Here is a 26,123-nt window from a genome sequence, read left to right on the forward strand (position 1 = left end):
CAGGAAGAAATAATCCTCCTTTAGATGGATTTCATTTGAGTTGATGGTGGGACATCTGGGTGAGAATGTCAATTAGAAACATGGAACTTGATAATGATTAAAAGTGGTCAGGGCTAGTGATGTTTATTTAGTCTCATTGACACTGAGATGATATTGATTCTGAGGGAGCAGGGGACTTGAGTATAATCTGAATGTTTGGTCTCAGAATTTCAAATCATTTAAGAAAACTTTTCCTAACTGGGACATTATCAAGTAATGATTTTTGGAAGTAGTGGTTCCAAGGAGAGGATTAGAAAAACCTCCTCTGAATGCCTTAAGCCAGTTAATAAGCATTTTAATATACTTTAATATGTTGACTCTTAGACTTTAGGAATGACAGAACTATTAGGAATTTTGGATCGAATGAGATAATTTTACCATCACCACTTGAAGGGCAATATCATTTAGAGTAAATGGAATATATAGTACTGTCTCTGGTATGTTGATTGTGTTTTCACAGTGTAAACAGGACATACATGGTCTTTTTGGACCTGTGATCTTACTGAGAGCAGAATTTCTAGTGGCTAATGTGGTGAAAAATCACATAATAGACACCCAGTATATATCAATTGAATGGATGGATAAAACAAAAACTTAGCTTAGAACCAAGCTCTGACATCAAAGTGTTTAATATTTAACTTAAATGAAGAGGAGAACACATGAATAGAATTCAGTAACATTAAATGCACATGTACATATGCTCATATTTAGCCATATATTATAAGAAATTCTTGGAACACATGACATCATAAATTATAATAGTTAAGGAATTGAGTTTTCTGATCAAGAAAAATGGGAGAGAAGTGTGTTAATATAGAGAGATTTAGAAGACTTTGGGGAAACATTTGTTACCTGGATTAAGAAAAAAATATTTATCAATATAAGTTAAGACAATACTGATCTATCTAAAATAATGTACTGATATTTTTTAAAAAGAAAAATTCGTTCCATTCCATTTACGTGGAAAATTATAGACTTAATCAGAGTGAACCTAACTATACTATCCTACTACTAAAATGACTTAATGATATATAAGACAAAAGAGAAAGGTTATGTTTTGGCAAGAAGGAAAGGGCATTATGGTTCAGTACTTTTACTTAACTAACCTTTAAGTGTGCAATTAACATTTAAAGGAAATAAAGTTTTGGAAGCATTATAGAGTAATAGCAGAAATGTAAAAAGTAGTTAAAAGCCTATGGTCTGTAAGGAGAATTTCCTTCAGATAAAACTGACAGTCATCAGAAAGTGAATTTGTCATGCATAAAAGATGAAGAAAAATCTGCTCATATGGTGACATAGTTACCGTTTTCTCCTTTGTTGTTTTCTTCGTGAACTTCAACTCATTGACATTTTCTAGAATGAAACTTTCATACTGACCCAGAATTGATCTTTTAAACACAATTCTGAAGTTTTTTTTTTTTTTTTTTTTGGGGGGGCGGGGAGGAAGATGCTTTGCAAGTGAGCAGGAGGAGGGAGAAATGGAAGGGCTTATGCCTTGAAATTTTACAGGATATTTGCCTATCAACTTGAAGTTTTTCAGAATCTGTTATATTTAAAAATTTATAATATCTAGCTTCTGCTACTATGAATAGCTTTTCACTTACAGCAGGTATTCAGGGTGTCTGAACTATCAACTCACCTTTGCAATTTATTTTGAGATCAGAAGTAGTTGTAATGTCAATTAAATGTGAAATTCAAAAGCTATTTTTATTTTTTAAAATACAGAGTACTTAGATAATATGAATTTTACAACACTAGCTGATTCACACCAGTTTACCTACACTGTTCTTGCTCTTGCTCCTAACTGCTACTTCAGGACCCTAACTCTTTTCAAAAGCCAATACACTATATGTCTGTAGGGACTTCAGGGAATAGCTTGTACATTCTCCATATAATTTTTTTCAGCTTCCACGTAGCAGCTTCAGGTGATTCTTCTGGTTTCCTGTTTTGACCCGTCCCCTAGGGACAACTGTGTGTGGGGAGAGGGAAAGAATTTCTCATGGGGCACAACTATGAAGCCTTCTAAATGAAAAGGCTGTTTTGGGGGGGAAAGTATGGAAATATATCTGTTGTCTTCTCTTTCTCTCTCTCTTTTTTCTGTGCTGGGGATGAAGCCCAGGCCTTATACCAATGAGGCAAATAATCTACCAGTGATCTACAGTTTAGCCCCTCTCCTTTTTTTAATGTACTTGATTAAATTGGTACCAAAGTAGTGTTCTTTATACAGTTCTCTTTTCCACAGCACTCAGAAGTTTGACCATTTTGAGAGTCAGTAGGCTGGGTCTGGAGACACATTTAGAAAACAAATATGTTGCACTCAGAATCACCTCAACTCTTTGCAAATTGAAGGCCTTCTTGGTGCACTCTGCTTGCCACTGGCTTCCCTTCCTTTAGATTTTTCTCCCAGGAGGCCCCTTAGTTCACCACACAAATACACTTCAGACTTATTCCTAGGATTGTACACATCAGTCTCATGCTGTGCCTTACACTACTACATTTTTTCCATTTTCTTCTCTTGATATACTTTTGATGAGTAGGTGAAAGAGAGTGGAGGCAAATGAATACTGCTATATCTCTCTTTCCTCTGTATCTTCTTATCTTTATCCTCTTCTATTCAATTATTTATAGGCATGAAATATTGTCGAGTTTTATACTACATTTTTGTCTTCAAAGTAATGTAAAAAAATGAGGTATCATTAAGCATTGGCTATGATGATCACTTGCAACATGGAACAATATAGAAGCTGACTCATTGAAGCAGTATGTTCTGTAATAGTAATCTGAATCTGTGATAAATTTATAAATTTGATAGTGAATTTGATTCTAATTGTCATTTTCAAATAGAAAATACTAAGCAATGGACGTTCTAAAAGTCTATGCCTTTCAAATAAACTATTATCCAGAGTCAGAATATACCCAGGCCCAATGAAAGTGTTAAATATTTCATATAGCTGAACAGAGAAGAAAAGATATGTCACCTCCTACTGCAGAGCCTGCATTTGGAAGATGATTTAACAGGTTATCTATAGCAATAAGTGAAATAAAATAACAACAACAAAAAAAATCACATTCTGTGCTAAAATTCTGTTTTAGGCTAAATTCATTCTGTATTGCTTATTTGCACAGTTAAACCTACAATTGAGAAGGAAAGTTTTCAAAATAGAGAATTGAATTATTTCATAATTATAATAATGTTCTTAATCTTTCTAATTTAGTTTCACTATAGTAAAAATTATTCAAGTTACCAGTCTTTGTTTTTTAATAATAACATACTGTACAAAATCCCACTAACAGTAATATTTTTAAAAATTGAATAATTTTCATGCATCAAATATTCTAGTAAAATGAAAATAATATTTTAGCAATTGTTTACATTTTCATTCTATTTGACAAAAATCATACTAATGAAACAAATAATGTATGTTCTTGATTTCATTTTAACACATGTATATTGTCGTTCTATCCATATCTGTATCTCTTTTAAATCAAAAAGCACAATATTTTAAAATTTGAGTATCATAAGTTAGATAATGGGTACCATTACAGGCTCAGAGATTAATGGAAAGCCAGTTGAGTTGAAGAAGGGAAAAATAAATGGGGAGAAGAAAAAGCACACTTGCAGGGGTGTATGATATTTTTGTTATTTTCTTCCTGTTATTAGATTTAGATTTAGTTTTTCCTTTTCTAGTTATGTAATATGTAAGTTAATTTATTGATTTAAGATTTTTCTTCCTTAATTTAAGTATTTACTAGTGTAATTTTTTCCTCTTAGTATGACTTTTACTGTATTTCATAAGGCTTGGCATGTTGTTCTTTTTTTTCCATTCATCTCAAAGGATTTTGTCATTTCTATTGTACTGATTTTTTGGCCCCATTGGTTGTTTAAGAATGTGTTGATAAATTTCTGCATAATTAGAAAATTTCAACTTTCTTTTGTTATTTCTTTTTATGTTCTTCCCATTTTGATCACAAAAGATACTTTTGTTTAATTTTAGTCTTTTTAAAATTTGTTAGTACTTGCTTTGAGGCCTGACATATGATTTTTCCTGAGGAATGTTCTTATGTGTGCTTGAGAAGATTATACATTCTACTGTTATTGGTTGAAGTGTTTCGTATATGTCTGTTTGTTCTAATTGGTTTGTAGTGTAGTGTAATGTAATTTCTCTCTCCTTATTACTTTGTTTTCTAGTTAGTCTATCCACTATTGAAAGTAGGGTATTTAATTCTCTTTGTATTATTTTAGAATGCTATAATTCTTCCATCCAGTCTGTCAATTTTTATTTCAATTTTGGAGCTCTAGTCTTAGGTGGGCATGGGCTTATAATCATCATACTTTCTTGATGGAGTAACCTTTTTATCCATATGTAATGTCCTTCTTTGCCTCTCATTATATTTTCTTTTTTTTTTTAAAGTCTGTCTTGTGTCAAAAATGTAGGAACCTCAGTTCTTTTGGTTGTAATTTACATGAATATCTTTTTTTCTATTCTTTTTTTTGGCCTTTTTGTATCTTTTTATGTAAAATGACTCCCTTTTATACCAGTAAATAGATCATATTTAATCTATTCTACCAGATACTTGTTTTACTTGGAGAGCTTCTTCTTTTTCATATGTCCATGAAAATTCCATACAAGCCCCACAAATATTCACTGCAAGACAATGTAATGATTACAACTGTACCATAGGGTTGAGGATGTGGATTAGTGGCAGAATACTTGCCTAGCATGAATGAGACCTGGGTTCAATCTCTAGCACTGCAAGCAACAAACAACAATAACAAAACACAGTACTATATTTAAATATAGCCTGAGTGGAGATGACTTTATTAATGTTGATTCTTTCTGGCATTATTAAGCATAGTTCAGGTTTTTATAACATAGTATTATAGGGCTAGGGATATAGCTCAGTTCATAGAGTGCTTGCCTTGCATGTACAAGGCCCTAGGTTCAATCCCCAGCACCCCAAAAACAAACAAACAAAACAAACATAGTATTATAGACTTATAAACAACAAAATTTATTTCTCATTATTTTGGAAGCTTAGAAATCCAAGTTCAGGGTGCCATCATTGTTGGGTTCTGGAGAGGGCCATCTTCTGGATTGAAGACTCCTTAGTTGTCATTGTATCCTAAATGGTGGAAAGAGAACAAGCTAGCTTTCCGTTCCCTTCCTATTCTTTCTTTTTATTTTCCTTTCCTTTCCTTATTTCTTTCCTCATTTATTTATTTGTTATGGAGATAAAACCCAGAGGCACTTAACCACTGAGCCCCATCCCCAGACCTTTTATATATTTTATTTAGAAACAGAGTCTCTCTAAGTTGCTTAGTGCATCACTAATCCTCTTGCCTCAGTCTCTCAAGCTGCTGGGATTGCAGGCATGGGCCAGTGCACCTTGAGGTATAGATTTCAACATATGAATTTTGGAGGGACACATCCTCTCATTCTATAACTGGCCTCACACTTGGGTATGCCTCATATTTCATTACTTTTGCTGGATTCTCCATTATAATAAGAATCCCTAACGTACTTAAACATAGATATTGTAAATAATAGGCAATTTTTGAACAGGCCAAGTGTGCTTTATAAGATGGAAGGTGGTTCCAAATTTTGAGAAATGAATAGTAGAGTTGATATTTTGTTTTTTAGTATTACTATACACAAGCTAATACTACATAATGTTTGCAATTTCCAGTTTAGATCATCATGACAGGAAATCAGAGTTTAAAAATTATGATCTGTATTTAAGGCCCAGAAGCTTAGTCATTTTTTGAAAGCCATTTATTCTTACATACACTTTTTATTTGACATTTATGTACTATAATGCATAGAAATCAATCAAATTTGTACATTGTATATACTTAATTTAGTTTATTTTTAAGTTACATTCTGTAGGAGATAGGAAGGGAGTGTGTATCCATGCAATAACAGCTGCAACCAGAAATTTACTAGTTTATCACTTTTAGAATTGTTTCTGCATGCTTAAAGATCCTAGTCATAAAACATTAATTTTTTGCTTCCATTTCTTTTTAGAACCTTGTAAAACATCTTCCTGAGCAGAAGGTACTCAGTGAATTAGCACAGCTTAAGAATGAATATGATGACCTCTGTGAGCCTGAGCAATTTGGAGTTGTGGTATGTATTGAGTAGAAAGGCCTCAAAACTCAACTGGGAGGTAACACTTGTCAGAAACAGTGAAAAGAGAGATATTTCCGATGTTGATTTTTTTTCTGACTTTGTAACTACATAATTACATATAATATTGACTGTCAGGAAAAAATCCTTATTTACCTCTAATATTTTTCATGGTATTAAAAAGTAACCAAGTTAATTTTTATATTCACAAAATACCTTACGATATCTCACGAGATCCTCTCTATTAAATTAAATTGAAATTAAGTTGTATTACTATATGTAAAATACAAAATGCAATATTGTATTGGCTATTTTTTCTTCCATTCAGATCTCCATGTTAGAATTTGCCTCCCCCAAACCTAGTCTTCAATGCAAGGATAATAACTGGATAACTAGCTAAATACTAGAGACTTTTCCATGGTATATATTATGTCAGAAAAAGCATGGGTATTTTCAGATTTTCTAGAGTGTCATTAATTGATTGAAAGCTCTAAATATGCTGTTTCAGGTGAGACCAATATCTTACAAATATACCTCATATGGTTGATACTATTGGAATTAATCAATTTTCTTTATTCCCCCTTCTCTTAAGTGCTTCCAAAGATGACTAGGTATAAGATATGTACTATAGAATGTAGTTAATATATTTTAAGTATTCCCAAATTCTGCTATTCAAATAGTTGGCAATTTTTTTTCAAAAAAGGTAGGGAAGAGGACATCATGATTTACTTCATTTATTGGAGTTCAAAAGGTATATTTTACTTAGATATTCAATACAAATTTGTTTGTCATGTGAATGAAACAGTTCCATTATGAATGCTAGGTTTTCTCAGACTCCCTGAACATTTTCTGTCTGCATAGTAAACATTTTTAAATCGCCATTTGGCCTGATAGTCAAATACTGTTGCTTCATCCAAAATATTTTATAAGGTTTTTTAATAGTTGTATATTTGAAACTTTGCAATTTCAATATCTTGTTTAAAATCAATATATGAAAGATGAGGCTCTGCATATTCCATTTGAACATGTGGAATAACTGCCTGCCGATATTTAGAGTAATTTAATTCTAATACATGTCATTCCCTACTGATTTAAATGTTTTTTTTTTTTTTTTTTGTCAAATCCCTTAAAAGAAAATCAGACATAGACATTTGAGATCAACAAGAGCATAAAAAGTTACCTGAAGAATATATTTCACTAACTTTTGAGTTAGGAAAATTAGTCAACTGAATCAGCTAAATATTATTTATTAAATTGCAGCATTTCTGCTCCCTCTACTGACATTCGTTTGTCCCCAAGAGGGGAGGGGAGGGGAGGGGAGGGGAGGGGAGGGGAGGGGAGGGGAGGGGAGGGGGGATAGTAGAGGATAGGAAAGGCAGCAGAATACAACAGACACTAGTATGGCAATATGTAAATCAATGGATGTGTAACTGATGTGATTCTGCAATCTGTATATGGGGTAAAAATGGGAGCTCATAACCCACTTGAATCAAATTGTGAAATATGATATATCAAGAACTATGTAATGTTTTGAACAGCCAACAATAAAAAATTAAAAAAAAAATTGCAGCATTTTAGCACAATGTTAAGTAATAAAATTTTCTAAACCAAAGGCCACACTTGAAACCTGAGCTTCTCAGATTCATATTGTAATTGAAGCAGGGCTATACACCATGTGAGATTTCCACTGTGTCATGATGGTTATGAGTTTTACAGTAGGTACACTACGCAATTTCTCTGAAGCCATTTTTTTCTTTGAATGCAGTTTATCTTAGAAGATGTATTAGTTTGCCAAGCAAGTCCTTCAAGAGGAATATCCTTGGTACCACTCAGGAAATGAAGTTTGGGACATAAAAAGCAATATACCTTCTGAACTAAAGGCAAAATAGAAAATGGAAGAGATTTCTTGTTTATGCACATAACCCTAAATAATTCTCAGTCTGTGTGTACATGAATTCACCTAGTCCTCTTATTTACTCTCACTATACTTAGTTACATGTCTCTGGAGGAAAATATCAAGGCAATTACAAAACAGTTATACTATGTAAATTACCTAAGAACATATAAAACAGAATTTGCCAAATAAAATTTAGGTAAATGCATTGTTAGGAAAATATTTTTAAAATTTTTTTAGTTGTTTGGGCTGGGAATGTGGTCAAGCGGTAGCACGCTTGCCTGGAATGTAGGGGGCACTGGGTTCGATCCTCAGCACCACATTAAAAAAAATTAAAAATAAAGATGTTGCGTCCACCAAAATCTAAAAAAATAAAATAAAATAAAATAAATAAAAAAAATTCTCTCTCTCTCTTTAAAAAAATTTTAGTTGTTGATAGATATTTATTTATTTTATTTATTCTTATGTGGTACTGAGGATTGAACACAGTGCCTCGCACATGCTAGGCAAGTGCTCTACCACCAAGCCACAACCCCAGCCCCAGGAAAATATTTTTTAATTAATTATATACTTTAGTCGTTTAAGCATGTATGTATGCATTGCAGTGTTCAGAACAGTATCTTGCATAACTAAATGATGTTTATTGAATTGAACTATAGGACAATTATTAAAGGGCAATTATTAAAGACAAGTATGTGGGCTGGGCAAGGTGGTTCATGCCTTTAATCCCAGAGGCTTTGGAGGCTGAGACAGGAAGATAGTGAGATCAAAGCCAGCCTCAGCAACTTAGCCAGGCTCTAAGCAACTCAGTGAGACCCTGTCTCTAAATAAAATACATAAAAGCGCTGTAAATGTGGCTCAGTAGTTAAGAATCCCTGGGTTCAACCACTGCTACCAAAGAAACAAACAAAAGAAAATAAAAGTACGCAACTGAGCTATAAAAGTAAAAATCATGCTAAAACATAAAAAGTTAAATTATTTTGGTGTGAATATACCCAAATACCTTAACTGAGGATACCTTTAGGAATACATGTACTCTTCTGCACTAATGAGAGAGGCTCCAAACTCTAGAGATGCCTTATGTCTGCTCTTTTCACCTATCAACACTATTAATTTAGTCTTCTGAAAAAATATGTGTTTATCATATAATTTCTTATATCAAAAACCTTCAATGTCTCCCTGAATTTACAGAATAGAAGTAAAACTCCTTTGCATTCTCATCCTGCCTATTATCTCTAGCCATATCTTTTTGTTTTCTTGATATGGGCTCTTTCTTTGTTGCCTAATGTGATCCTAAAATCATGAGCTCAAGTGATCTTCCCAGCTTAGCCTCACATTTAGCATTTCCTGACTTAATGATTTTTTCTGGGGGGTGCTGGGGATTGAACCCAGGATGTTGCACATGCTAGGCAAGTGGTCTACCACTGACCTATATCCCCAGCCCCATATATTTCATTAACTCATTTTCTGCCAAACCTCAGAAAAAGAGATGTACAATTATTATTACCAATATTATTGGTATTATTTTTAAATTTTTTTGTTTATTATTGGTACTGGAGATTGAACCATTACAAGTGATGTATTGTGAGTAGTAAAAGTATAATGGAGACTTACTGTGTCATGTTCTGTGCTAAGCATGATTACTTGAACTATCTTATATATTGTGAAGAACCCTTTGAAGTTGGCAATATTATTAGCTTCATATTACAGAGGATGAAACTGAGGACAAGAAAGGCTAGGTAACTTGTCCAAGGGTGCACAGATACAGAATTCAATCCCAGACAGTCTGAGTTCATAGCCAGTGCTTTTAGCTACTGTTCCCTTCTGGGGTGTGTGTGTGTGTGTGTGTGTGTGTGTGTATGTGTATGCGCACGCGCATGCGCGCATCTGTCTCTCCTGTGCCTACTTAAAGATATCAGTATTTCTTGCCTGCTTAGCTTCCATTGCATATTCAATTTGCCAGGCTCCACTATACTTTTATTATTTATGGGGGAAAATAAGTCACTTGCTGTCTAAAAATGAATGAATCTATAGATGGATGAATGAATGCAACATCTATCATTGACCCTAAGGCCTTTGCAAGCTACTGCCCTTTCTCCATTTCTCACTTTAGTTTTGTCAAAGATTAGTCTCCATTTACTCTCTAAAGCCTTAGCTCTTATTCCCTCTTCAACCAATAGCAATCAAGATTCTGCCTTAAATAATAAATTGAAATTGATCTAGGAAAGAACATTAATTACCTCTTAATCACACTTGAAAAATACATCAGATCTACTCACTTCTTACCATTTGTACTAGTACTGCCTTAGTCCAGATTAGCATGGCCATTGTCTTTGACTATTACAACATATATTTAATGTTTGTGCATACATACAGTACTAGGATTAAACTTGGGGGTGCTTTACCTCTGAGCTTCATCCTGAGCACCCTTTTTACTGTTTATTTTGAGACACAGTCTCACTAAACTGGGGAGGCTGGCTCAAACTTGCAATCCTCCTGCCTCATACTCCCAGGTAGCTGGGATTACTAGTGTCCATCACTGTGTTCAGCTTTAACAGTATACTTGTAGCTGGTTTCTCTCACTTACACTTTGGCCTTTTTCTGCGAATCAGTCTAAGCATAGTTGTCCTCATGGTGGCATTTCTAGAGTATATTTGTATTGCATTATATTATTTATCTGCTTAAAACATCAGTACTGTTCTATAGCAGTAAAACTATAGTATTGTCTCCTTCCTGTGGCCTTTAAGGCACTGCCTGGTCTGATACTTGCACTCATCTACTACTTTTCTCTCTTTCTGCTTGGCCTCTTGCTTATTATGCCTTAGCCACATTGTATTTCATTTTTATGATGGTTGGATTCGGCTCTCAGCACTTCCCTACCTCAGGACTGTTTTATGTGCTGCCCTATCTTACTCCCTCTCCCTGCCTGCCTCTCCCCTGCTTATTCTTCAAGTATTAGCTTAGATTTTGCATTCCCAGTGACACCATCACTTACTTATCAATCAAAAATTGGTCTCCCTATTAACCTGTCCCAGAGCAACTTTTTAAAGATTATCATGCTGTTTAATTGTTCATTTGTTAGGTTGAACGTCTGCAACCCTTACTAAATTGTAAGATCTATAGGTAGATGAATCATGTCAATTTTATTCATGCATATGCACCTAACAAATCTTGATTGAGTCTTTTTGCATAAATGCAAAATCAAGTAAACTCTTTTCAGTCTAGTCTTAATTTGTATCCATAAGGCTCACATAACATTGAAGAATTTAAATTCCTTTTTGAAACCTTTTCTGCCCTTGCCTTCTTAAACAGTAAATACTCCGCTGATTTTATTCCTGTAACTCTGGCCAGTGCCCTATAGAGTTTCCATTGTTATGTAACTTCCTAAATGATAAAAACAGAAGCTCACCAGGTGGGATAGACATATACCAGAAGTGAGATTTCTCCTGCAAGAGGGATTAAAATAATAATAATAAAACAATAAAATTTTCACAATTGGCAGAAATTGTGAAAAAGCTTATCTGAGACAGTGGCTGGGCTGATAATCATTTTCCAACTTTTTTGTTTCTTTGGAAGTCATATCATTGGGTTGACTTATAATTAATTACATATAATCAGATGGGAAGGGTGAAGAGAGAGAAATAAAGAGAAGAGAGTTAGGAGAAAGAGAGGAAGAAAAGGGAAAGAAACAACAACAAAAAAACCCATACACAAAAAATACAAAGACCTTTCTACTGTCTAGTAGCAGACCTCCTGTTAAGAGGGATATGCTAGTTCCCACATCTTCTGTGATCAATAATCCTCTTCTTTAGGGGGGTAGATTGGCTGCATAGCTTCCCACTGACTTGTCCTCCAACCTGCCTCCAACAGAATTGAATTTGGTACATAGTTGTAATTATGTGCTGTACCTTTACTGGAAGAAAAGCACAGATCTTTGAAAGCTCTGGCAGTTAGAACCCCCAGCAGGAGCTTTTAGACTCTTCAGAGTGTTTGCAGCTCAGCTGTTCTTAAACCTCAGAGCTATGGAAATTCCCACTTGTCTTTCACTGGGGATGGAGACCCATACTGTGTACATCTATTAAACTAACACATCTTCTGAGAAAAGGAAGGCAATAATTAGTATTTTTAGTAATCTGTGCTTTGTTTTTCTGATTTCAAAATTACCCATATTTTTCAATTAAAAACATTCTAAAGCTATAAACAAAAAGATGTTGAGATAGCCTACATAAAAATCATTATCATGAAAAGCACAGATTACATGATATTGCTGACAGCACATGGAACATTTTTTTTCTTTTTTTTACACAAACATTTGAAGATGGGAGGAGAGATTTATGCCTGTAATTGGAAGTATGATTATTAAGTCACTGTGGCATTTAATTTTTTTAAAGCCTTATACGAGTTCATAAGCTCTATTCAAGGTAGCTTACCCAGGTGAAAAGAAAATTCTTAAAAGCGTTTTAAAATTTTTTCTCCTATGTATCATCAAAGGCAATTAGTGTGGTAGAAAATTATAGGTCCTCTGTTATATTAATATTGAATCAATTTTTGGTTTGCATCTTCATTAGGGAACATCTTTTTCTTTATTTTATCTGCTTGCATTCAGAGTATTCATTGTTTTGATATATAATGCCCTGATTGTTTCTGTTTTTATTCCTTCTGAATACATGAATGGTACCTCTTAATTCTACATGTGTATTCATCTTATGTGAGTAAAAGCTCATTTAATAATTTTGAGATCAGGTAAAAGAAAATTCACCATGACTCATTTGTAAATCCCCGTATTTATGTTCTTGTTCATTTCATTAAATTCTTGTAATAACCCATTCTTGTGACAGGATTATTTATTTTCATCTGTTTTTGCAATGAAATAAGGTAAAATTAATCCACCTGAAAATTGGATGTTTACAGTTGTCTGTAGCTGTCAGTTTTGCAATTGATTGCTTTTCATTAAATTCAAAAAATCAAAATCTGACCCCCTTGTTTTTTCCCCATTTATCATTAACTAATCCCTAAAACAACAGCATAACACCACAACAGTTTTAATGGTCCTACTTGGCCTGAAGCCCTTGTTTTCAGAAGCAATTTTTGAAATCTTGCTTAACTTCTTAGTGTGATTCTTCTCGAGTTTTCAGTGTCTTTTGGGGCAGACATTGTTATTATGTTCTGTTCCAGACTAAAGGAAAGTAGGTATTTGTCAATGCATAATCTCACATATCACTATCTTTGGGGAAATATTCTGTATCAACACATCATTATTTTTCTGATGTAGTGTCAGTTTTCAACACTATTTTTTCAAAGATTCAATTCGCAGATTAACTATGGTTCTCATCTCTCATGGCATCTAATGTGCAAATATTTGTCATTTACTTATAGCTTGTATACATGTATTGTTTTTTTGTCCAGGCCTAGTACTGAATTTGTTTTTGGAAGTACAGCAATGTATTGTAGAGGCCCTGACCTCAAGAAGGATATTATCAGTAAGAAGATTAGAAAATTATTTAATAGAGAATGACAAATGTATTTGCTTTATTTTCATGCTTGCAGGCAGAATGTTGCTCAGTCATTGACTCTGAATCTCAGTTTTATAGGCAGTTATGCCTGCTCTCTAACTTAAATCCATCCATCTTTAATGATATTTATTCATTTCCTGTATGTAGTTACAGATACAAAATTATTTTGTATATTCAGTGAACTCTTGGTCACAATAGTGAATATGTGTTATAAATTTATCTGTTTATTCTAATGAATTCTAAATATTTATATTTTGAAGAGACTGGAGTTTACATTATGCTTTTGTATAATAGTTGTTAAGGGTGTGTTTCTTTAAAAAAAAACATTTACTTTTTAGTTGTAGTTGGATACAATGTCTTTATTTTACTTATTTTTATATGGTGCTGGGGACCGAACCCAGGGCCTCACACATGCTAGTCAAGCGCTCTACCACCGAGCCACAACTCCAGCCCAAGGGTGTGTTTCTTAGCAGTTCAGAAGGAAAAGTGATAGAAATAACTCCAAACATCACACATGAGTGCAGATGTGACATATAGCGATCTGTGCATTCACACATAATTTTTGTACTCTTGCCATTTTTTTTCTGTTTCTTTGAATTCTTTTGGTAGTTTGGTAGTAGATCAATATTCACCAGCTGTATAGGTATGAAGTACATAAAATTCAAATTATATAAACAAAACTGTGTCTAACTCTTTGGGGAAATAACCCAGTTGTAACTGCTCTCACTAAAGCTGTCAATGCACTTTTTTTTGTTTTAAATATAGTGCAGATCAGCTAAAGAAATGAGAGTTGCTTGATGTGATTTGATAGACAAGTACCTCGTAACACAAATAAATCCCCTACGTAATACAACACCCTGGTCAGCTTCCCATAAGCACTTCAAGGAATGAATTATAAAACAAAGAATGCCAGTCAACTAAAGTGCTGCCAAGGACCACAATGCAAAAGAAGCACACATTTCAGCAGAGTTTTTGTTTTATTTACTTATATCACTTAGGTGCATTCAAGTGCCTTTATGAGACATGAGCCATTTAATAATTATATATAATGGCTGGGGATATAGTTCAATGCTTCCTATTTTTTCCCATGCTTGATTGTCCAAGATATTTCCTTACATAGCCAAATCTTTTGATGGAAGTTTGTCTGTTATATATCAGACACTGGTCTGATCATAAAAATGCATATTTTTGATTGCAAAAATTCTCTAGGTCTAATCAATACATACTGATTTGTTGCTTGTATTAAGAGATATACCCATATAGCTTCACCTCCTTGAAGTCTCTTGATTTTAAAAGAACACATTTTCAAAGATAATATTTCAAATGGTAGAAGTATATTATGAATTAATTATGGCTCAGTAGAGTACAGCACAATTTTTGTGGTGTGTTTAAAGATAATAAGCTGTGTTGTTCAGTGGACTCTGGAAGCACCCTTTCTTAAATTATGGGTGAGAGGAACTTTCCCTCAGGTTTGAGAGAACAATTAGGAGTCATATTTCCTTCTTACTGAAACTTTATGAGAAGAAATAAAGAAGGTAAGGACAACAATAGCCATTTGTGTATAGTACTTACATTGTTTCAGTAAGTATGAAAAGAAGCCTTATACATAGTATCTCATTTAAGTGTTTCTACAACTTGCATAGACTATTTAATGAATATATTTTCCAGATAAGGAAGTAAAGACTCTAAAACATTAGAGAACTTACACTAGGCCACACAGTTAGAAAGTGATTGAACTGTAGTTCAATCTCATATCTCTGTAATTCAGAAGTCCCTATTTCTTCCATGGCAGCATACATCATAGGTCTGGAATTTATACTTTTCCCTCCTGAGGTTAGGTAAAAAAATCTCTCTCAAAATATATCCTTAAAAATGTGGCATTCCAAATGTGAGTTATTTGTTGTCCTGGGCAGTATTGTTGGAATGACCTGCCTTGTAGCAAATGACCTTGCATAAGATACCTCCTCCTTCCTTACCTGTCTTTCTATTTTACCTGTTCAAACTATGCATCTTCTTAATCCAGCACTTTGTTGATATTGCAGTTTTTATTTGTGTGAATGAGGAGTTTCATTTATTCGTTAACTTTACAATAATTTATTTTTAAAGCACCTATCATATATATCATCTGCCATGTATTAAACCTTCTTGTAGGGGAATGAATGAATGAAGAATGATTTATCAGATCCAAAGGCAGCTCTGGCCTCCCTTGTTATATACCACTTATTCCTAAAATCAGGGTGATTGATAACAGATTAATATCCAGTGCTAGCAGTTTAGCAATGATAATTCCCTTGCATTCCTGTTTTGACATCATAATCAGAGGTATTTGTGGGGACGGGGGTAAAATATTTCCATCAGCTCTTAATTTTGTTCAATAATTCTTCCTCTTGGGAGAATATCTGGAAAATGGCTAGTCAGCTGAGGAGTGCTGCTAACATCAGCAAATATTTGAATGTCTAACATATGCAAGACTCTGTGCTTGGAACTTCTCAAAGTGCAGTCTTTCTTTAATGGAGTGTAGATACCATGAGATCATGAGAAGGAAATTCACTTACATTCATTCTCTGAAACAAAAGCCACGTAATAAAACACCAAATCAGCCTCACCTTCTGCCTTAATTAATGCCCATATTGTTCTGCCTCAGAGCAAACTTAAATCCTTGGAGCCATGTTCGACTTCCTTCTTCTGTACATGGTCAATTGCTAAGTCCCATTGATTTTTGACTCTTGTATCAGGCCAATCCTTTTTCTGCCTACTGCCAGCATTCTTCCTTATTAACTGTTTCTCAAGCCATTTTGATAATTTATTGATGGTCTCCCTGCTGCTGGTCTCTCTTTCCTAATAAGACTTAAGAGGCAGTGTGATGTAGTGGTTGAATCTGGCTTCTGTAACATGGATGCGTATGATCAAATCTCTATTTCTCCAACACACAATTTGACATTTCCTAATCTTTACAATGATGGATGATGATGTTGATGTTGATGATGATGATGATGATAATAATTTCTTCAAGTATTATATGCCGAATCAAAACAATTATGTTTTAATAAGCTTTTTTTTTATCACTGTGACCCAAAGAACTGACAAGAACAACATAGAGGAGGAAGAATTTACTTTGGCTCATGGTTTTAAAGCTCTGAGCCTAAGATACCATAGAATATCAAGGCATAAAAGTATGGCAGACGGAAGCAGCTCAAGATACAGCAACTAGGAAAAATAGAGCTTTGCTCACCAGGGATAAAATATAAACCCCAAAGACACATCCTCACTGACCTACCTCCTCCAACCATACTCCAACTTCCAGCTATTTCCACCCTGTTAATCCATATCTGATTCCATTCTAGCTCTCATAATATGATCATTTCACCAATGAATATTCTTGCATTATCTCACACATGAATTTTTTGGGGGACACATAATATCCAAACCATAACAGATTTATACATGTGTCATACATATGTAGAAGAATGCCTGTAATAAAGTACTCAGTAAATGTTAATTGCCATTATTATTTTTACTATTCTTAGTATAGTTTTGATCATGTTATTGCAGTAGGAGCTATTATTAAAAAATAAAGATCAAATTCATACTCTGACCTTGTAGGGCAAGGATTTAAATACAAAGCCCAGTAAGGATAATAATATAAATGAAGACATATGATATTAAAACATAAGCAAGACTAAGAGTTTCTGCACATCTAAGTAAGGCTTATGTTTCTTGTTGATCTGGGAACAAAGGCACCTTGGCGAACTGAATCCCTACTAAGCATGGTCAGGAGAACACTTCCATGGTGATTAGCAGCTGGTCAAGTAGATGCATGGCTTTTTCAGCCATCAAGGACACTAGCTAACTATTCCCTAAACATATAAAATGATAGAAAACATGCTTTTTTTTTCTAGTAATGACCATTTACTAGTGAAAGGAAAATAAAAGTAAAGTGGAAATAGATTTGGAAACAGTGGTAGAGTCAGATATGAAGGGAAAATACATATTGAATCCCAGATTCCTATATAAAATAATTTGAACATTAACAGATACATAGCCTTTGATGTGATTAGTTTCCAATTTCTTGGCATTTATATGAGATCTTCAGATACTTTGGTCCATATTTCTGCACCTATTTGTAAAACTCATATATGCCTAACCCATAAGCTTTTTCTTATACTATTCTCTCTCTCTACCTATTTCTCTTTAGTTCTAAGTGTGTGTATTGGCATATGCATACACACACATATATACACATGCATATGTATATATGTGTCCATTTATTTTCCCTCTATAGTGAAGCTTTCATTAAACACCCAGCTCATTTGCTGGTTTTGAAGGTACTTTACATTTTAAAGACTTTCATTTATGTTGTCTAAGTATTTTCAGATTATTTGATGTGCTTAAGCTGTGCTCATAATTTTTATTTAAGAAAATAAGCTATAACTATAAAACAAAGATAATTAGGATGGTTAATAATTTCTGTTCATTGTGTGTATGTAGATAAATGTTTATATGGTGTCTACTCTCCACCAACCTCTCTTCCAGAATTTGTTTATAATAAAAACTAGTAAAATAATTTGGAGCTATAGCAAGTTAAAAATTAAAAATAATTATTTATGTAGAAGCTATGCCATAGGTATATATGATAATTTTTTGAATCTATATATGTATAGATACAATCTTAAACAATTAACTAAAGTTAAACTCCTTTGAAGAAACCAACATAGAATTCTTAAAGAATTTACTTGAAAGTAAGTTCATGTGATTTTATCATAACCTAATTATTTAGCATCAACATCTGTCACATAGGTGAAATTCCTTAGAACATATATAAATATTTAATGTATTTTATGAATAGAAATCTTACATTTAAAATTATTAAATGGTCAATCAGAGCTGGGTGTCTGATTTCAAACTGCATAGTAATAGGTAATTTCTTAGGTAATGTTTCACTAATATTTTCTGTCATCATGTATACCTATTATCTGTGGCCCAACTATTCACTCAATTCAATTTCCTATTTATGAATTTCCCTAGTTCGCTTGAGGTATAGATTTGGACAGCTTGAATTCTATAGATAGCTTATCATTATGTGATTGTCATATAGCAACTATTCAGCTTCAATAATAATTTATTAATGCTATCAGAATGATTTATTTTATTTTTAAAAGATGAATAAGAAACTGTTATTGAAACTTTGTTACAATTTTCCTTTGGAATGTTTAAAGCAAACAGAAATAATATTTTTGAATACCCAGGGACAATTTGCTTTAATGTAGGCTTTTACAATATTGTCTATGAAATTTTCCCCACTAAAGAGATAAAATAACAGCCTTTCAATGTATGTTCTCATAGAGTATTCTTCATCTTACAGATGAGCTCAGTGAAAATGTTACGGCCTCGTCTCAATAGCATTCTTTTCAAGCTCACATTTGAAGAACACGTAAACAACATCAAACCAAGCATCATAGCCGTAACTCTTGCTTGTGAAGAAGTGAAGAAAAGTGAAAGCTTTAATAGACTTTTAGAGTTAGTTCTTTTGGTTGGAAACTACATGAACTCAGGCTCAAGAAATGCCCAGTCTTTGGGATTTAAGATCAACTTCCTTTGTAAGGTAAGATGACATTTTACCATGCTAATTTATAATAATAATCTTGTAGATGTGAAGGTTAATCTAAATGTAAATACCGAATATCTGCAAAGTTACATGCATTGAGAGTGAAATTTATGGTATGCAAATTCTATCTCAATGAAAACAAACAACTTTTTAAAAATATTATTGCTATAAAATCCAAAAGATTGAATTCTTTGGTAGTACAGTACTTAATTCTTGCTGATTAAATTTTGCTGAAGTTTGTAGACACAAAAAATGCTGTTATAATGCTTGTGTTCCAATCTATTTGTACTTATTTTATGTCTCTCCAAAAAGTATGTGAGAAACTAAATTTAATGAGGAAAATGGTCAGAAATTTCTTCTTGAATATACTTCACTGTTTCTACTTTTAAGAAAATATCACTATATTTGAAGACTGTTGTATTACTGGGTTTACACTGGTTTTTATGTGCATTACCTTCAAAGATTAAAAAAAAAAATCAAGTGATAGTCGTCTTCACTATTTTGATTGTGCCATTTCATAATATTATTTTTCAGACTGAATTTTTGTGAAAAGTAAACAAAGAAACAGAGAAGCCCAAAAGTAATTGCCTGTGTCTATTTTGAGGCTGGGGCAAAGCACCTTGTTCAAGAAAAAGATCTGTCTGTTACAGAGAGAAAACTGAACTGACTCAGGGGTGAAGGCCTAGAAGAAAGCTAGAGATGAAAATAAATCTGAAAACAAGCAATCTATCTTTGACATCTCACCATGCTTTCACTTTTTTTCCTTCTCACATCTGAAAACATTGCAGAATTTTGGTTAGTTCCTAAAGTACATTATAACAAGAATCCCTAGGAATGGATATGAATTTCTTTTGTGTTCATACATTAAGTAGATTTGTATTACATATCAATAGAATGATATTTTAATATCTGTCAATAAAGATTTTATCCTGATAATTCTAACTCAGACATAAAGATGAACATGTATAGATAATTAGATATATAATGAAATTTTATCTGTTTACTCCTCATATATTTATGAATGGTATAAGAAAAGAAAATAGAGATTATTTGCAAATGCCAATTTTTGTTTTAAAAAAGTATTTCTTCTTCTTGCGATATTTGAGGACATGCAGAATTATTTGATAATACCAGAGGAGGAATAAGGCAGTGTTCATAATAAATTAGAATAAATCATAGCTGGATTTGAGGTAAAACTATTTTTAGCACTTTCTCATTATATCTTGCTGCCATATTGCCTGATACTAATGAAGTCATATCTTACCAAGATACAACTTGGTTACAGTATATTTCAAATGCACAGTGAGTAAATCCAAAATGATCTTTGGTGATGCCTATAAAAATAACATACATTATCATTAAATATTTATACTAGATGTCTATTTCACATTTAGTTCACATAAAATATCTTGAACAATTTGAATATGAACAAATACATTCCTTTATTTTCAATTGTTTTGATTTTACCATATTCAAATTAATTACATGAACTTATTTCTTTGAAGCAAGAATGTATAAGTCCTTTATGCATAGGAACAAAAGATTACATTAATCTCAAGAAAGGTTTTATAGTTATATCTTATATTTGGGAGAAAGGCTTCTTCCTGTCATCAACCTGTCAAATAAAAGTTCTTCCACACAATGCTGATCTATCACTAGAGGTATGCTCAAAGGATTCAGCACAAAGATTTTTGCCAACTTCAAATAAAATATAAAAATAATCTTGTGGGAAATACTATCATGTAGTAATAGGTGTTCTAAAAGAGAAAGAAGTGAAGGTTTTAAAATACTTCCCCTCCCACTTTTCAGTAGAATTTTTATCTTCTGGTAAATAATTATAGGGAAATAGTTGTCATTAATAAAGCAAAATGTCATATACAAAAATGATATTCCCATAATTTATACAATTTAAATTATATTCCTAGAATATAAAGGATTCTGCATAGATATAGATATCTAAAAATGACAAAAAATTACTGAAGTACATAGAAAACGCTTAGGTCTATAATCTATACAAAATGGAATTAACTACAAATTTATTATTAGCTAGAATTGCTGCTAAATTTCATTTATGTCATGAATGGTTACTTGGTTGATTTTTCTTTTTTGATTTTTTTTTTATTTACAAAATAGCAGGGAGAATTCCCTGTTTAGTGTTTACTCACCTAATTTTTCTTATGTTAATTTCCTTTCTCAGTGATTTTTAAATGTAATCAACTGCATTTTACTAGAAGCCAAAATGTACATTAAAATATTTTCCCACTTAAAAAGGAGTCCTGATATAAACAGTTAAACTTATCAGATATGTCTTAAGAGTAAGGTAATATAAAAAATTCAGATGGTCACAATTGGCTGCTATGATATTTGGGAAGAAAAGGAAAACAAATCGGTTAACCAAATGATAACACTTAAAGGGTATCGTTACTCTAAGTACCACCCTCACCACAAAATGCTTTATTAATTTCAGCAGTGAATTATCACTTTGTGAGTTACCAAACAAGTGTGTTGAACTGTAATAAAAATCATTTCAGTGGAGATGAGTTCTACATGTTAGTTTGCCTTGTACTTGCCTGTTGGTTATTAAAATTCTAACCAATAGCAAAGCTGTACTTCAGAGACATTTGTTATTTTTGTTTTCAAGATGTAATAGCATATACAATCTGCACAAGAACAAAGCATTTAAAAATACTGAGCACTCCCTAAGTGCTAAGCTTTGTAGGTATTTTATATAAGGATCTTTGCATACAATAGAAAGTGACTCTGCTCGATTCAAGGTAAACATGGAATTTGCTGGAAGAATATGAGGTAGCTCAGCTAGAAATTGGGGTAAAGCTGAAGAAGTTGGCCTTTAAAAAGAATACCAATTGTGGCAGCCTAGAGAATTCAGGTAGCAGTAATGAAGGAAAATCTTTTAAGAATGTTGCCTTTGGGAGGTAAGAACCCCAGCCATTTTCTTTTCTTTTCCCTGATCATTTATATTGTAATTAAAGTGTAATTAACCTAGAATGTATTACAGGGCCACTGCTTTTCCAAGGGGAGAGCAAAGAACCTTGAGTAACAGTGCTACCAAGACTACCTGTAATGGCAGACAGATCTTGACCTACAGAATACTCTTGCCAAAGATAGGGATACCAAATTTGAAGGGGTATCAGGCAGGCACAAACACACAAAGAAAAAACAAAACTGATGGGTTTGTGTACCAGGAGCATGCAAACAGTTAAATAATATACATAGAAAATATCATGTGACATCACAAGGCACACTGTCAATAACTGCAAAAATTAATGACCACTCAGATTAGGAGTTCAGAGGAATGATGTTAGAAATTTGAGACAGAAAGATCTTGAAGAGTAGAAAGTATTAGGGTAAAAGAAGAAAAGCCATAGCTGTACCCAAGAGGAAAGTGCCACGGGCTTAGAAACTAAGCACATTTCAGTTACTACTTTGGCAATTATCAGCCAAACATTCATGGCTAAGGCTATTCCCCACTCTGACTCTCAGTTTCTTCATCTGCACATGAGGAAATTCACTGACCCCTGTTTATTTTCATGTGGTTGTTTTCAGGTCAAATAAAATGAATTTATGATAGAATACATTGAGAAATTATAATGTTAAACAAATGCTGGTTCTTTTTAATGATGATACACAACTAGGAGTAATCATGATATATATGAGAATGAATTAGAAAACCACACTGCCTGGAATATTGGGTTTATGTTGGAAACAAGTAATAACATGGTAGGCAAGTTGTAAAATTTTTAGTCTTTTGTATACTAGTTTGGATATCTTGGCTATTTTGGGGAAAAATCACAGCTCACTTAATAACTTTAAAAAGCCTAAAATCTTTGTTTAGTATACTGTCCAGAGACTTCTGAAACTCTTTCACTAGTATTGTGACTTTCTAGGCATTCTGCTAAGCAAAACACAAAAATTATGATACAGCACAATGGTATGCTTACATACAAATGTGAAATATATCATTGAAGAACTCCAAAGAAAACATGTATGTTCACTATGGAGAAAGTTTTAGATATGTTTAAGTCATTAGGATTAACATGATAATGTAATTGCACTGTATTTCTAATATTCACCATTTACATAGACTGTGAAAGTAAAAGCTCTATAACCTGAAGGCCATCTCATGGTATTAGTGACAGAGTATTATAGGCATCACCCAAAATATATAAAGATTCATCCATTACCTCTCTGTAGAACTTATAAGAGGGGGAAGTAAAATAAGTTTACCTCCTTTGTGATATGGAAGATTAGTTACCAGAAAAAAAATGATTTGTAAAGAAAAATAGCCAGGTGCAGTGATTCATGCCTGTAATCCCAGTGGTTCAGGAGGGTGAGGCAGGTGGATCTCAAGTTCAATGCCAGCCTTGGGAATTTAGTGAGGCCCTAAACAACTTAATGAGACTCTATCTTTAAATAAAATACAAAAAAGGGCTGAAGATGTGTCTTGGTGGTTAAGCACCCCTGGGTTCAATCCATGGTACCCTCCCTAAAAATAAACAAAAATGACTCCTGTCTATGGCAGTAAAATTTGTAAATATATAATCCAAGAGAAAAATCTATAAAAACCTAAGAAAAAAAATCTCATATACTTCAAAAATTTCACATTGTCTAATTTAGCTGAAATGATGTGGATTCTGTCCATACAAACTTAGAATTTAGCATAAGAAGATATCTAGTCTAGCCTCTCCAGTCTACAGCAAAAAGACTTATGGTCAAAAGGGGAAACTACTTTGGTTAGTGTTTTAGTCATCTTAGGCTGCCATAATAGAAATACCATAGGGCAGATGGCTTATACAATAGAAATTTGTTTTTTCAAAGTTTTGGAGATGTGAGGTCCAAGGTCAAGGTGGTTTCTGGTGAAGCTTTCCTCCTCTGGCTACACCACTTTCTTGCTGTGTCCTCACTTAGGACTTATTATAACTTAACTCTTATTTTTCGGTCTCCTTCTCAAGATTCATAACTCATCAAATTTGGGTGGATACTTTATTCTACATTATATCCCCAGTGTCTATTATGTATGAAACCCTTAATAAATGGCTGTTGAGTGAAAGGCAATTTAATTAATTAGAAGTTTGTTGTTAATATTCAGCATAAATGTTAATATTTTTATTGTTTTTTTAAGTGAATTTTGTTTCTCACAGGTATATAGGGCATATTTTTACCAGCAAAACATTTAAATATGTAATTATAAGATTTTGTTATGGCTCATATTTAAAGACATAAAAAATGTATTGTTTCCTATAAACCTAAACCACTATTACACCTTCAATCATGGGTTAATAAATAAATTAATATGGGAATATTAATTTAAAAATACAGATAATTTAGAAAATAAACACCTTAGGATTTTCTGAAAAATAATCTTACAAATATTAGTAAATCCTGGAAACAGTCTATACTTTTAGGTAGTTGTCTTTTATAGTTTGTGAAGTACTTTCTTTGTGTTCAATGAAGTTAAGTATTATTAACCCCATTTTGAAAATTAGAAGACTAAATCCCCGTGAGTTTGTATAATATTTCTAATATTAGGAAGCTAGAAAGTATGGAAGATGGGACTTAAGTCTGGGTTTTCTGTATCCAAAGCAGCGGCACACCCTGCTTCTCATTGCATTATAAGTGAATTTTGGTCATACTTGGTTCATTTCGACAGAGCTTTACAGAACAAACTCTGCCACTTACAGATTTTGGAAAATGGAAAAAACAGAAACAACAACAACAAACACCTCATGTGGATTTTTATGGCTCTCTGGCAGCTTATGAAACTTGGACTCTATTTTTTTCCTTAAATTCAGTTGGAAGTAATCATAGTCATATTAATAGAAAGTTTCTCTTCCTATGATAGACTGAAATGTATCCAGGCAATAAAGATGTGTAGGGGTGTGTGTGTGTGTGTGTGTGTGTGTAAAATAAAATGACACCTAATAATCTGAATAATTATAAAGCCATCTCCTGTTGTTATGTAAATTCTCTGAGTATATCAGTTTTATACAGGCAATGTTGACTGCTATTCTCAAAATTTATAGATGTGAATCTGCTCTCCAGAGAGATGTCTTACCAGTGATCACTAAGTGACAAAGGCAGAGGTGGGATCCATCTTCTTTTATGACTCTAACAAATTTTTCAGTGGATCCTGTTATTTTTGTAATTTGCACTGACTATTTGACTTCACCAAAATATGCTTTTTCCTGTCAGGGTTTAGCATTATTTGACAGTTTGTCAAGAAGAAAATGACTTTGAGGTTTATAATTTAGCTTGGGGAAAAAAATCTATGGAAGGAAGATTAGACCCTTTACCAAGTGAGAAGTGAGGTGAAATAATGGGTCTTCTGTCCAGATTTCTTCTTCTCTTTGGATCCTTTAAACTTTTCTTTCGGTGAGGTTGCTTGCAGCAAACAGTTTTCATTTGTTGAACCATCCAAGTCACTCTTTGGTAATCAGTGATATATGATGTTATGCTATGGTAAAATGTAGAGGAGTGCATTATGGTACTTTGCATTTAAAATGTCAGCATATAATATACTGACACACTGTAGCATTTGTTCATAATTCATGATCAGGGCATGCAAACATTTCGATTTAAGGGTCTGTCTGTACCTCATTATATTACAATGAAACCAGAACATTCACTAGTTTAGACCTTTGGAATAACTAATCTCCACAGAATGACACAAGGATAGGATATCATTCTTAATTTTAAATAGTTTCCTTTGTTCAATTAATGTGATGTTTGACCTTTATTTAAGTCCATGTATTTTATTGTATTGTATTTACTGGGCTCTCATCATCAAGAACCACTGAATAGTTTCTCAAACTTAAAAGTGAATGTTATATTGTGGTATTATGCCAATGGTAACATTCTATAGTTGGCTTTATAATTGTGTCATATCTTTTTGTTTTCTGTAGTTCATTGTGTAAATCAGTACACCA

At 33.1% G+C, this 26,123-nt stretch overlaps 1 protein-coding gene across 11 annotated transcripts in view; it reads left to right on the forward strand.

Annotated features, from left to right (window-relative positions):
* Diaph2 (diaphanous related formin 2) overlaps nt 1-26,123 on the forward strand; it is an 867,887-nt gene that overhangs the window by 411,155 nt on the left and 430,609 nt on the right. For all 11 annotated transcript variants that reach the window (XM_046427818.2, XM_046427819.2, XM_046427820.2 and 8 more), the window contains 2 exons: nt 6,066-6,167; nt 18,937-19,176. In XM_046427818.2, coding sequence (XP_046283774.1) covers nt 6,066-6,167; nt 18,937-19,176 — 342 coding nt within the window. The remainder of the gene's footprint in view (nt 1-6,065; nt 6,168-18,936; nt 19,177-26,123) is intronic.

The sequence above is a fragment of the Marmota monax genome, unplaced genomic scaffold, assembly GCF_021218885.2.
Source record: "Marmota monax isolate L192 unplaced genomic scaffold, Marmota_monax_Labrador192_F-V1.1 WCK01_AAM20220418_F8-fsc00067, whole genome shotgun sequence".
NCBI classification, from domain to species: domain Eukaryota; kingdom Metazoa; phylum Chordata; class Mammalia; order Rodentia; family Sciuridae; genus Marmota; species Marmota monax.